Genomic DNA, 13,802 nt, shown 5'->3' on the forward strand with positions numbered 1-13,802 from the left:
AGCATGTGGATTTTTTTTCACAACACTCCTGAGCATCGTCAGTACGTGGTGGAAAGACCTCTTGATCGGCTGCAGGCTTGAATACGTCGTGGCGTACCATCGATGAGAACACCCTCGTCCAAACTGCCCCACTCTTCAATGGCGATTCTGCGAAGTCGCGGCCAATATGTGGTCGTTATCGACGTCCACAAACTGGTCATACTAATCGACAGCGCACATGTTCGATTGAGTTCATGTACGAGGTACAGGCAGCACGCAGAGCTCTCTATTCTGGTGACCCTAGGATGCTGAAGATGCGTTTTCACGAGAACAGCACGATGAGTACTTCAGTTATCATCCATCAACATGAATATGTCACCGAAATATTGCCGATGCGGACCCATTACTGGTTATAGAATCTCGTCCTTGCGTCGTAGAGAAATAAGACTGCCTTCAAGAACCACGACATTTATACGATGGCGCCACGTAATGCCACTCTTGAACATCGATCTACGAACAACTTGTTGCACATTTGAGATAGAAATTAGTATCGAAAAATATACTTTTTGCTTTACGTATGTTGGGATGGGGCACAAGAGACCAATATAAGAAAAAACTCATTCGCAAACATAGACCCTAAGATGCGTACTTTAAGAGCTAAGAGCATTTGTCTACTAGAACAGGTGAATGTCACAGTAGCGAAGATCAACGAATTCTCATAGTTCTTACGATATGCGCTCTAGAGTCCATGTTCACCGGACTGTTTTTCTAGTTTTGGTCTATACTACAACTTCCGAAAATACGGAAAGGAAAGAGGTTTCCGTAGAAGAAAAATGGTTCAAAAAATGGTTCAAATTGCTCTGAGCACTATGGGATTTAACATCTATGGTCATCAGTCCGCTAGAACTTAGAACTACTTAAACCTAAGTAACCTAAGGACATCACACACATCCATGCCCGAGGCAGAATTCGAACCTGCGACCGTAGCAGTCCCGCGGTTCTGTACTAAAGCGCCTAGAACCGCACGGCCACCGCGGCCGGCTTCAGTAGAAGAGATTTGTTTCACAAATGAAGTTTTCATAGCTTTTGAGTTATGCATTTTAGAGCCCAGATTTATCGGACGTTTTCTCTTCAAATGGACGTTCCTGTGACATCTATGAATACGACTTTGTCCTATGAATGCTATTGAATCACCGATATACGCTTTGTCGTGTGGGACATGGCTTTTGAATCTCCCTAGTATGTGCATGTGAGCAGTAAATCCAAAAGTGTTTGACAAAAACAACTTCAAGTACTTATTGGAAACCAACCGAAGCGATTACTGTATAAACTGCTCTACTGCTGTAGCGGAGGCCACGATACGCAACACGAGCTAAAAAACAAATATTTATCTGAGAGAAAAGGAACCTACTATCGGAAAATGCTCTTTAGCTATCTAGCTTGTAATGGTCGCCTGGTCGTAGATATTGCTAATTACTATAATCGCACTATTTCACTCCCATTGACGGAGCTTGTTAGCACTTGATGTTAGGTTGGCGCCATTAAAATGCATTGTAGTAATCACTGCTGCTTGCTGGATCGCTGCCGTGTCTCGATGTTGATGCTGGCTCTAAATCTGGTTGTCTAGGGTTAAAAACATGAGGTCCCGTGTTTTGTTTTATGTGCTTTTGATGATAAAGGATGAACGAAACCAACAAATATGTAAACTTCAAATATTTATTTCTCTGGTGGCCATCTTAATTCCACTGTCCACCAAAGACTATTTCACAACACAACTTCCTTTACATGTTCTTTGCATTGTTTATCCACCTCAAACAATAACACACTAACACACTGTACCAAAGTGACATTCCGACTGCCTCTCGACCCTTCTTGCTGCTCGTATTTATAACATTGTCAAAGAACTACTAAAAGGAGATATAGTTTACAAGCCACATGTACATCTGTTATCATAATTTGTGCAGAAAAGTTATTAATTTGCATCGAGTGACATAATTTAACATGTTATTAAAATGACAGACAGATTTGTTGACTTGACAGAATAATTCTTTGTTACAAAAAGTCCGTTTTCTAGAAGTTTGTCAATTGACTTCTCTAATTTGCATAAATAAGTAATTAACATGAATTATTAAGAAATACATTGGGTTTCGTCTAAAACAGGATTGATTTCGTGAATACTAAGTGAAACCGCTCCTAGTGAACAAATAGGTTTCACTGGGTGATTTTTTTTTAAGGAGATCCAAAATACCTAAGTTGTACACTATTTTTCGTACTTCATATTAATTATTTAAGATGAACTAGTTATTCAGTATAATTGAATGGGTTGACTGTTTATGGAGACATGTTACGCAATCATTGTTAACATACACAATAACTTTTCTATAATCATAAATACTCGTTAAACTGGTGAATTTGGAGGGTATCACATACTTCGGTACAGTAAAGCCTTTAATATGTTCCGTTACAATTCCCCCCCTCGGGTAATATCATTTACAGAATGTTAATGATATTAGCCGACTAGGACAAATGTGTCAAATGGTTAAAATTTGGAAAAGTACTACTTTAATAAAAATTTTTTTTCCTATGCATAATGTGAATGTATGCAATGACCGTTACAACGTTTCAAAATGACTTTTTCCTGCAAATATTTTAGTTGTGTTGTTTCAAATGCACTTTGTGTTATGTCATTCAGTATGACAGCATAATAAAAATAATTAGTAATATATGAAAGTAAAAAAAAAATGTTAATCTTTGCTCCCAGTGAGCCACATGGAAAATGATTAAAAACAGACACAAATATATCACATGCGATTTTAAGATATATCAAAAATATATGTAAATTATTTCAAAGTCAGTTCTCATTGAGTTACAGATTAATCAAGATAATAGAAGGAACATAAATATATTACATAGATGGACAGGTCATATGTCCATAAGAAAATATGGCAACTGTCTGCTCTTTTTGAGCCACATAAAAGAAATGAAAATAAAGAACATAAATATAAGTATGGACATGATATATAAACACAAACACTAGAGAAGTCACATGTATGAATATAATATGCACTTGCAAAAAAAAGGAAATATTTAAAAAACTTGTCTCCCATTGAGACGCATAGTCAAGACAGTACAAGAACATATTAATACTAAAATTGGACACTTAAATTGGTCACAACATAACACAAACATCAAACTTGGTGAACATCTGATTAACTGTAGAAAATTGTACACAAATCTTATGCCTAAGAACACAATAGTCACAAAATGATGGGTCTTGCACAACAATTTTTTCATTGTCTTTTATTTGGTGCAAGTATGTCCCATATTCAACAATACACAAGGAAAGTAATAAATGTTTGTCACCTTCTTGCCCGTTGCAAGTAAAGAAGATGTCTCAAAATTTAATATTCAATAGTGACAATAAAAATATAAAAACATTCTCCCAGAGATCCAGAACTTTTCCAGGGTCTGTAGGATGAGTGGTAGTTGCTATTTGACACACCCAGTAAAATCTTTGCTGATAACATGCTTTACAGAAAATGGGTAAGTAACTGTATTCAAACAGGGAAATGTGCTTAATCATGTTTATATGGTTTCAATTCAGTGATGTTTCTTAATCCAAATAACCTTCTTGATCTGGGAAAGATGAGTCTATATGCATTAGGATGTGGGCTTTCTTTTATTTCAAATGTACAAATGTCAATGTTTACTTTAACATATGGACAACCTAGCTCAACATCTTTGTCTATTTCAGTATTTTCAAACAATAGATCATTTTCAATTTCTTTAGTTCCTAAGTCTAATGTCTCTTTCCTACACTTAGACACACCCCTCTCTGTTCACAAAGCATTGAGAATTAAACATAAACCTTTGTTTTCACCTGTTCCTTTTAACACTGTGTTGTCACTTAACAAACTACTGTTTTCACTCCCTTTTTTATAAAGTCCACTACGGATTCTTGTCCACCATGTAGGATACAAGGTTGCACTTACCTTTGCTAATTCTTTCCAAAAGGCATCTTTGTTTATACAGTTTCCATAGTTGTTCCACAAAACTTCTAAAAACTTTTCCCCTTTCTCTTGAAAACACACATTTACATTCCATCCCTTTATATTTTCTTTAATATTATTATTATTACCATTCTCATAGATCAGGTTTCATAGTTCCCAATAGGCAATAGCTTGTCCTCAGATACACATTTCCTAGTCTGCATTTCACTTACATTAACATCATTATTACCCATGTTTGTCACATCACTTACCTTTACCTCATCATCACTTTTCAATTCTGCAAATACTTTTATTTCTCCCTCCACACTCTCATCAATAACATCACTTGATTTAGGATCATTATTTAAATGTCCCTCTATTACTTCTTCCTCCTCCTCCGTAACAACCCCATCTTCAGTTTCCCCCCTATGTATCTGAATCTCAGCAATTAAGTCTTTGGCTCCATTAAACACTTCGTCATCCCCCTTCTTATCAAATAAACCCCCCAAAATAGATTCTATTTGTGGTGTGTCTGACTTGATATTAACACCTGTATCTTTTTCAGCCCAACTATGGAACTCTGCAATACCTTCAACTTCTGCACTTTCACTAACTACCTGTGCTTGAACACTGTTTTTATTAACTGTATCACTTTTACTCATAGTATCCCAAAACCTTTTATTAAATTCTAATTTATTCATTCTAACAACATCAGTGTTTTCATGGTACTTACTCTTTACATTGTATCCTCTCCTTTTCCAGTTTCGGTTATGTGTTGTCCTATCATAATACTGTCTAGCCCCAAAACTACGGACATCTAGTGGGACTGTCCACCGTTTCCCGGCTGGTTCCCTCGGTCTGTCCGTTTGTAGTTGTCGTTTTGTTCACTAGTTTCAGCAAACCCCCTTCTATCTTGTTCTCTTCCCCAATACCTACTTCTATCATTCCTGTTATCTCTCCTCCATCCTCCCTCCTGTTTATTGTTTCTGAAATCATTTTCATATCTCCTATCTCCCCTATTTGGAGCATTATTTCCAGAATTTTCAAAGTCTCTCCTCCCACAATAATCTCTATTTACATTCCTGTTCCACCCCCCATACTGGTTGTTACCAGAGCCAAAACTTTGGTTATTTTCTCTTTCCAAGGCCCTATCTAATCTATCTACAAATTTCAGGAACTCTTCCATTGAATCGTCTGGTCCATGGACCAATTCCCACTGCAGTCTCTCTGGTAACCTTCTTTTTAAAACATCAATTTGTGTCATAATATCAAAAGAGTTATTCAAGTGAGCAAGCTTTTTCAATTGATCTCTGCAAAATTTTTGCATTCCCCCTACTTTCCCTCTATACACTGGTCCATTTAGAAATTCTGACTTTAATCTGGCTTGTATGGATTGTGACCAAAATTTGCAAATAAATTTAGCTTCAAACTCTTCAAAAGTATTCCAAGAATCATTATTCTCATTTGCCCAGGATAGGGCCTCCCCTTCTAGAAACCGTTTTACTAACTTGATTATTATGTTATCTGACATTCCTACCACAAACATATCATTACATTGGTGAATAAAGTCAATAGGGTGCAGATTTTCACCAGGAAAGCATTTCACTTGGATGTGCCCATACATTGTATTTTGATTGTAAATCGTTTGTTTGGACATCAATGCGTCCTCCAATTGTGTACATTTAGCGTGTATATTTTCTACTTTTGTATCTACATTAGTGGTATACAGGTTGTATTCTTGTTTAAGGTTTTCTGAAGTTTTGTCTATTCTCTGATCTAATCTTTCAACTTCAGTATCTACTCTGTTGTAGATGACAGCAATGCTGTCTGTGTTAGCTTGTATGTTTTCATTTAAACTTTCAACTTTAACTTGAAATTCTTTTCTGAAGTGTATCAACTGTTCTCTAGTGTCCTTACTGAGGGTAGTTTTAATTTCCTCACACTTCTCATTGAGATGAGTACTTAATACATCAAAATTGAAACTTAACTTATCCAGTCTATCTGTGTTTTCTTTCAGTTTCACACTTATTTCTTCACTGGATTGTTTAAGTTGCGAGCTTATTTGAGTTGCAAACCCTGCTAGCCACTCTGTTAAGTTTAATTGTTCACCATCCCCTGGTTCAATTTTTACATTTCCTACGGTCTCATCACTCTCAGGTAGAGACATGTTAACTATTAATTATTTTAAATGACAACAACAACAAAATACCTTGCTTTATGCTATGATGTCGTGATCGGTGTTCCTGTTGGTTTCTTCACTTCTATTCGGTTTTATTGAAGCTGAGGTCTTGATTGATGACTTCTGTTGACATAATCCAGACGTTAATCTTCCGAGCAGTGTGATGATGGTTTTTGGTAGTCGCACAAACACACTTTATTTATTTATTTATTTTTGACATATTTTCACTGTTGCCACACTGCACAAATAAACTTTTTTTTTTTTTTGGAATGCTAAGCACTTACGAAATTTAGCGCTGCACTATTATCATCGATGCACTTAAAGATCCCGGACGAGCCCCCACTTTTGTAATGGTCGCCTGGTCGTAGATATTGCTAATTGCTATTATCGCACTATTTCACTCCCATTTACGGAGTTTGTTAGCACTTGATGTTAGGTTGGCGCCATTAAAATGCATTGTAGTAATCACTGCTGCTTGCTGGATCGCTGCCGTGTCTCGATGTTGATGCTGGCTCTAAATCTGGTTGTCTAGGGTTAAAAACATGAGGTCCCGTGTTTTGTTTTATGTGCTTTTGATGATAAAGGATGAACGAAACCAACAAATATGTAAACTTCAAATATTTATTTCTCTGGTGGCCATCTTAATTCCACTGTCCACCAAAGACTATTTCACAACACAACTTCCTTTACATGTTCTTTGCATTGTTTATCCACCTCAAACAATAACACACTAACACACTGTACCAAAGTGACATTCCGACTGCCTCTCGACCCTTCTAGCTGCTCGTATTTATAACATTGTCAAAGAACTACTAAAAGGAGATATAGTTTACAAGTCACATGTACATCTGTTATCATAATTTGTGCAGAAAAGTTATTAATTTGCATCGAGTGACATAATTTAACATGTTATTAAAATGACAGACAGATTTGTTGACTTGACAGAATAATTCTTTGTTACAAAAAGTCCGTTTTCTAGAAGTTTGTCAATTGACTTCTCTAATTTGCATAAATAAGTAATTAACATGAATTATTAAGAAATACATTGGGTTTCGTCTAAAACAGGATTGATTTCGTGAATACTAAGTGAAACCGCTCCTAGTGAACAAATAGGTTTCACTGGGTGATTTTTATTTAAGGAGATCCAAAATACCTAAGTTGTACACTATTTTTCGTACTTCATATTAATTATTTAAGATGAACTCAGTGTTGTTACATGATGACATTTGCTGTATCAGTGATCAAGTGATATTAACTTTTGTGTGGGTTAGTTATTCAGTATAATTGAATGGGTTGACTGTTTATGGAGACATGTTACGCAATCATTGTTAACATACACAATAACTTTTCTATAATCATAAATACTCGTTAAAATGGTTGAATTTGGAGGGTATCGCATACTTCGGTACAGTAAAGCCTTTAATATGTTCTGTTACAAGCTCCAGTGGAGACTGCGGTGCGCAGCTACGAATATTTGTGCTTATCAACATGTAAATGGTTATCACAAGAAGATCCTGAACTATTTACCGGAAACAGAAAAAATCGAATACCGCACAAAGGTCCCACGGTTGCATACTACGACACAGAACGGACTGTATCGATGTTGTTTAAGGTATTAGTCGCATGCGTGGCCGGCCACTGCGGCGGAGCGGTTCTAGGCGCTTCAGCCCGAAACCGCGCTGCTGCTATGCATGCCTCGGGCATGGATGTGTGTGATATCCATAGGTTAGTTAGGTTGAAGTAGTTCTAAGTCTAGGGTACTGATCACCTCAGAAGTCCCATAGTGCTTAGAGCCATTTGAATCATTTTTTTCGCATGTGTCGTTTGTCACTGGTCAAAACCGACTGCTCGTATCCCAGTTTTCTACCCATCCGAAGAGTGTGCGTGGTGGCGGTGACAGCTTACGGTGACAGGTGTGGTGTGTCGCGTGTTGCAGCCGAGTGGAGCCTGGTGAGCAGCGACGGCGGCGCGCCCTCCACCCCCACGGAGCGGAGTCCTTGTCCGGGGCGCCTGGGCCACGGGCTCGACTACGTGCTGGACCCGGCAGAGCTGCAGAGTTTTGCCGTGCAGATCGCGCGCGGCATGGCCCACCTCGAGCAGCGGCACATCACGCACAGGTGGGCGCGGCATCTGATATCAGTTAGAGCTTTTAACGTTGCTGTTCGGTAAATTCCGTTTTCGGTTATGATCTGTAACACTGTTAAATCTCACTTTGTAAGAGTGGCATGTCATTTCGATTTTTGTAGGCTATCGCTATGCACATCAGAGAGACAGAGCAAGTACGTTACAGTTAAACAATCTTTGGTCTTGTTGTGGCACAGTCTTTGCTTCTGATACATTGCTGATACATTCCTACTCTGAAATATTCCTAGTCTGAAGGATCAAAGAAACTGGTACACCTGCCTAATATCGTGTAAGGCCCCGGCGAGCACGCAGAAGTTCCGCAACACAGCGTAGCTTGGACACCACTCGTGTCTGAAGTAGTTCTGGAGCGAAATGACACCAAGAATCCTGCAGGGCTGTCCATAAATCCGTACGAGGGGTGGGAATCTCTTCTGAACAGCACGCTGGAAGGCATCCCAGATATGCTCAATAATGTTCATGTCTGGGAAGCCTGGTGGCCAGCGGAAGTGTTTAAACACAGAAGAGTGTCCCTGGAGCCACTCTGTAGCAATTATGGAGGGGTGAGGGCTCGCATTGTTCTGCTGAAATTGCCCTAATCCCTCGGAATGCTCAATGGACATGAATGGATGGAGGTGAGAAGACAGGATGTTTACGTACGTGTCACTTGTCAGAGTCGTATCTGGACGCATCAAGGGTCCCATATCACTCCAGCTGCACACGGCCCACTATTACAGAGTTTCCACCAGCAGGATCAGACCCCTGCTGACATGCAGGGTCCATGGATTCGTGAGCTTGTCTCCAAACCCGTTCACGTCCATCCGCTCGATACAATTTGAAACGAGACTCGTCCGACCAGGCAACATGTTTCCAGTCATCTACAGTCCATTCTCGGTGTTGATGAGTCCAGGCCAGGCGCAAAGCTTTGTGTCGTGCAGTCATCAAGGGTACACTAGTGGGCCTTCGGCTCCGAAAGCCCATATCGATTATGTTACGTTGAATGGTTCGCGTGCTGACTCTAGTTGATGACCCAGCATTGAAATTTGCAGCAATTTGCAGAAGGGTTGCACTTCTGTCACGTTCAAATTTTCTCTTCAGTCGCCGTCGGTCCCCTTCCTGCAGGATCTCTTTCCGGCCGCAGCGATGTCGGAGATTTGTTGTTTCACCGGATTCGTGATATTCACGGTACTCTAGTGAAATGGTTGTACGGGAAAATCCCCACTTCATCGCTACCTCGGAGATGCTGTGTCCCATCGCTCGTGCGCCACCTATGACACCATATGCAAACACACTTAAATCTTGATAACCTGCCATTGTAGCAGCAGTAGCCGATCTAACAACTGTGCCAGATATTTATTGTCTTACATAGGCGTTTCCGACAGCAGCGCCGTATTCTGCCTGTTTACATATCTCAATACCTGAATACGCATGCCTATACCAGATTCTTCGGCGCTTCAGTGTAGTTGAAGTGTGGTAGGAGACGGACGTATTTAGTAGTGTTGTGTTGACTTGCGACTGTATCTGTTAGATGAAGAGTGATTTATTATAGGTGACGGCAAGGATGAATATGATGTATATATTGGAAGGCGAAAAGAAAATAGCCGGCCGTGGTGGCCGAGCGGTTCTAAGCGCTACAGTCTGGAACCGCGCGACCGTACGGTCACAGGTTCGAATCATGCCTCTGGCATGGATGTGTGTGATGTCCTTAGGTTAGTTAGGTCTAAGTAGTTCTAAGTTCTAGGGGACTAATGACCTCAGAAGTTAAGTCCCATAGTGCTCAGAGCCATTTTCTGAAAAGAAAATAAATGTTTAATAACGTAGTTTTCTGAGGAGAAGAAGTTTGAGAAAAGTCTGCAGCACTACGCAGCTAGTTTGTCGGAATGATTATTGTCAGCTAGTTAACGTTGTTTACGTGATTAGTGCTGAGAGAAAGACGATCCCGCATTCCCATGTCATGCGTTAATGTATTTACTGATTAAGCTGTTTGGTTTCTATAGAAACTCTCTGTTAGCATTATACTGTTCTTAAATCATTGATCACTTTGTTCAGCATATAATATTGTTCGGACAAATGATACTTTGCACTAGTGAAGATCACGTGAAGTTTTACTCTGTCTTTTTGAATACATACTTCATTCTAAAATCGTGGTCTTGAAGTATCATTTAATGGCAATAGTTGCTCTCCCGACGTCACTTCCTGAAGAATGTGTATCATTAAGCATTACCACATGGTATGTGACTGTTTGAATACTGTTAGGAAATTGTATTTAAAAATAGAAATCTAACTTAGCCGCTGCCTGCTTGTGCTGTTGTGCTTTCGAGAAACCTGCAACAATAATGTGAAGACGCAAGGTAAGTGGAAACTTTGATTAAGGCCAGATACTTGTTTTAATTCATTCGCGCATTTAAATAAAGACAAGTTTTATTCAGACCAGCTATAATTCAATCCAAATTAGGGTCTGTTTTAGAATACGAGTTTCAGCTGGATAACAGTTTGCGGTTCCATAATTTGGTAATACGTATGTATTTGGTAATACGTATGTATACGTTTTACTGAGTTGGAGGTAAATTCGAGCTAAATTTAGTACAGAGACACACAATGGGGGATTTACAACTTAACGAATTGACAACCTGTCTCTCTCAGACTTGTTACAGCCAACGTTTTAACAGTTCCTGCTGTTATTGATCAATGTGGCTGTTAGACTCTAATTAGTAACGGACAGGGTATCACATACACAGTACGCAATATTTCTGAAAACTAGAAAAAGTTTCTATAATGATATGTCCCGATACCAAATACTTGTCGAGGTACGACCCAATCTGCTCTCTCACCTCCATCTGTCTGCTACGTAGAAGTAGACACTATAGGCAGCTCAGTATATGGTTTACACGCACCCTGACACATCCGTCAGCCATTTTTCGCAGTGAATCACACATTCCTTCAAATATACCCGGTTCTATTCGGATTACATCATTGGGGAAGGATTTCACCTTATGCTAACACCTTTGTAGTTGACACAGATATGTTTCAGAACTTGTTGTGCTGGCTGCAGTGGGTTTATTTGTCTATTTTGCTTCAGCAGAATTATTGTTCCTTGTCAGTCTTTAAAGAATATTTGGTACAAAATATTTACATTCGAAAAATGAGCGATTATTGTCAAATATTTTACATTGGTTTGCATACAGTACAGAGCTGAAACATATTCACTCAGTTGAGGCATTCTGTGCTGTTTATTTACGATATGCCCAAAGGTTCGAGTTTTTCATATATTTGGAAATAAAGTGGAAGTATGCATCTGCTTACGTAACTCAAATGAACTATTGGATATTTATACGAGTAGTTGTAGGTCTACTACGCAGTCTGCAGGTTGTCATCTGCAAAGAGCAAAACGTTATTTAATTAATTTATTTATTTTTAATTGTGCGTTTCCGACCGAAAATCAATGTTTATCGTTTTGTTTAGGGTGTCACAGTTTTTGATGTTTTCTGTTTTCACTTTGTTTGTGTCGAGATTACACGCTTATTTCATTCTCTTTCGTTGTTAATTGTGCATTGTCTACAGTTCATTCGGCAAGCATAGAATTTTCTCCGCCATTATGTGTTGTGGCTGTGTAGTGCTCATTTATTTGGGGAATGTTTGTTTGGGATGTGGTGCGCAGATTGAAGTATTGTTGACGTTTGTCGTGCTTAGTTAGCAAGTCTGTTATGTATTGTGGTGTTGGTTCCGTATACTAACTCATGTGCTTGTCTTTCGAGTATATTGTCCACACTGTGTGTCTTTGTTGTTGCATATCATTCCGTGCCATTTATTGCTTACTGTCTGCTGATTTGTGTTGCGTCTCTCTCTCTCTCTCTCTCTCTCTCTCTCTCTCTCTCTCTCTCTCTCTCACTGTGCGTGTGTGTGTGTACGTATCGAGATTATGTGTTGCCTGGCCGGCCGCTGTGGCCGAGCAGTTGTAGGAGCTTCAGTCCGGAACCGCGCTGCTGCTACGGTCGCAGGTTCGAATCCTGCCTCGGGCATGGATGTGTGTGATGTCCTTAGGTTAGTTAGGTTTAAGTAGTTCTAAGTCTAGGGGACTGATAACCTCAGATGTTAAGTCCCATAGTGCTTAGAGCCATTTCAACCATTTGTGTTGCCTGTTTTTGTATTTTGTTGTTTATTTTGTCTACTGTCTTTGTATCAGACTCATTATCCCCGCAATACGTATTATTGTGTTCAGTTCTTCTGTGTGATAATTCTTGTTCATGGGTGTTGTGCTCAGTCTATGTAATAAATGTCTGAAACTGGCGTCTTTATGAGTCATGGGATGATTGGATTGCCGATCAGTGTCGGTTCTGGTGATTATCAGTTGGCTATAAACCGTGAACTCATTTTTGTTTGTTTCTCTTGTGTATGGAGAGATCTAAGATGTTTTCCTCCTCGGCTAATCTATCATCACATTTAAAACATCGCGGTGAGGTACTGTCGCAAAATCCGTACAAAATGGATTGCAAACTACAGTCGTTACCTTTCTCCTACAGCGCTTGTAATTCATCGCACAGAAACCGGTGATACACCCAGCCTGTTAATCTCTTTGGCAAAATTGTATGGCCTTGTGAGTTTGTCACCGATATTTCCCGCCTATACACTGACTCTAAAGCGATTCTGATGTCTCACCATGATTGCTCTAGGATTTCGATCTTCCCGCCCGGGTATACTGCTATAATTTACTATGCCATCTCTTGTGAGTCTTCCCTAGTCTATAAGTAAATTTCTGACTGTAAGCAGCACATCTTCAACGACCCATATATGCTGGTATACGAGAGTATCATTATAGGAATTTTTCTACGAGTTTTGATGGATATTACCTTCTGTAGGAACAGGTGACACTCTAAAGCAGGGGCGGGCAAACGTTGCACGCGGCTCATGAGCGCACAGCGCTGCACGTGTGCTGCTCGCGTGCAGGAGTCGACCGGGGCTGTAGCGACAGCCGGCAGGTTGCGGCAGTGTAGTGCCAGGCTAAGCTGCGGACGTTGATGCGAAGCGAGCACTATGTAGTGAACGTTGTATTTCAAGAAACGGAGAAGTGGAGACTTGCTATCTTTTAAAAAGTAATGGGAGAATCATTTTTTCTTTGTGCATAAACGTTAAAATTCGAAATGTTTAATATGTGGCAGTATTCTCGCTGGTCAACGGAAGTTTAGTATTGAAGGCCATTATAATAAATTTCACAAGGACGAGTACAATTTATTGTCGGATTCTGAGCGGATGGGGAATTGACTGAGCTTAAGAAGAGCTATCTGACGATACCAGATGAATCTGTCGTAGTTGGCCGGCCGGAGTGGCCGAGCGGTTCTAGGCACTACAGTCTGGAACCGCGCGACCGCTATGATCGCAGGTTCGAATCCTGCCTCGGGCATGGATGTGTGTGATGTCCTTAGGTTAGTTAGGTTTAAGTAGTTCTAAGTTCTAGGGGACTGATGACCACAGCAGTTAAGTCCCATAGTGCTCAGAGCCATTTGAATTTGTCGTAGTTGCTGTTTTCACGAGAGATC

General features: G+C 39.8%; 1 protein-coding gene across 1 annotated transcript in view; it reads left to right on the plus strand.

Annotated features, from left to right (window-relative positions):
• Positions 1-13,802, plus strand: part of LOC126176599 (platelet-derived growth factor receptor beta-like) — a 150,036-nt gene that overhangs the window by 99,133 nt on the left and 37,101 nt on the right. The window contains exon 9 of the mRNA XM_049923760.1: positions 8,084-8,264. Within this exon, the coding sequence (XP_049779717.1) occupies positions 8,084-8,264 (181 nt within the window). The remainder of the gene's footprint in view (positions 1-8,083; positions 8,265-13,802) is intronic.

The sequence above is a fragment of the Schistocerca cancellata genome, chromosome 3, assembly GCF_023864275.1.
Source record: "Schistocerca cancellata isolate TAMUIC-IGC-003103 chromosome 3, iqSchCanc2.1, whole genome shotgun sequence".
NCBI classification, from domain to species: domain Eukaryota; kingdom Metazoa; phylum Arthropoda; class Insecta; order Orthoptera; family Acrididae; genus Schistocerca; species Schistocerca cancellata.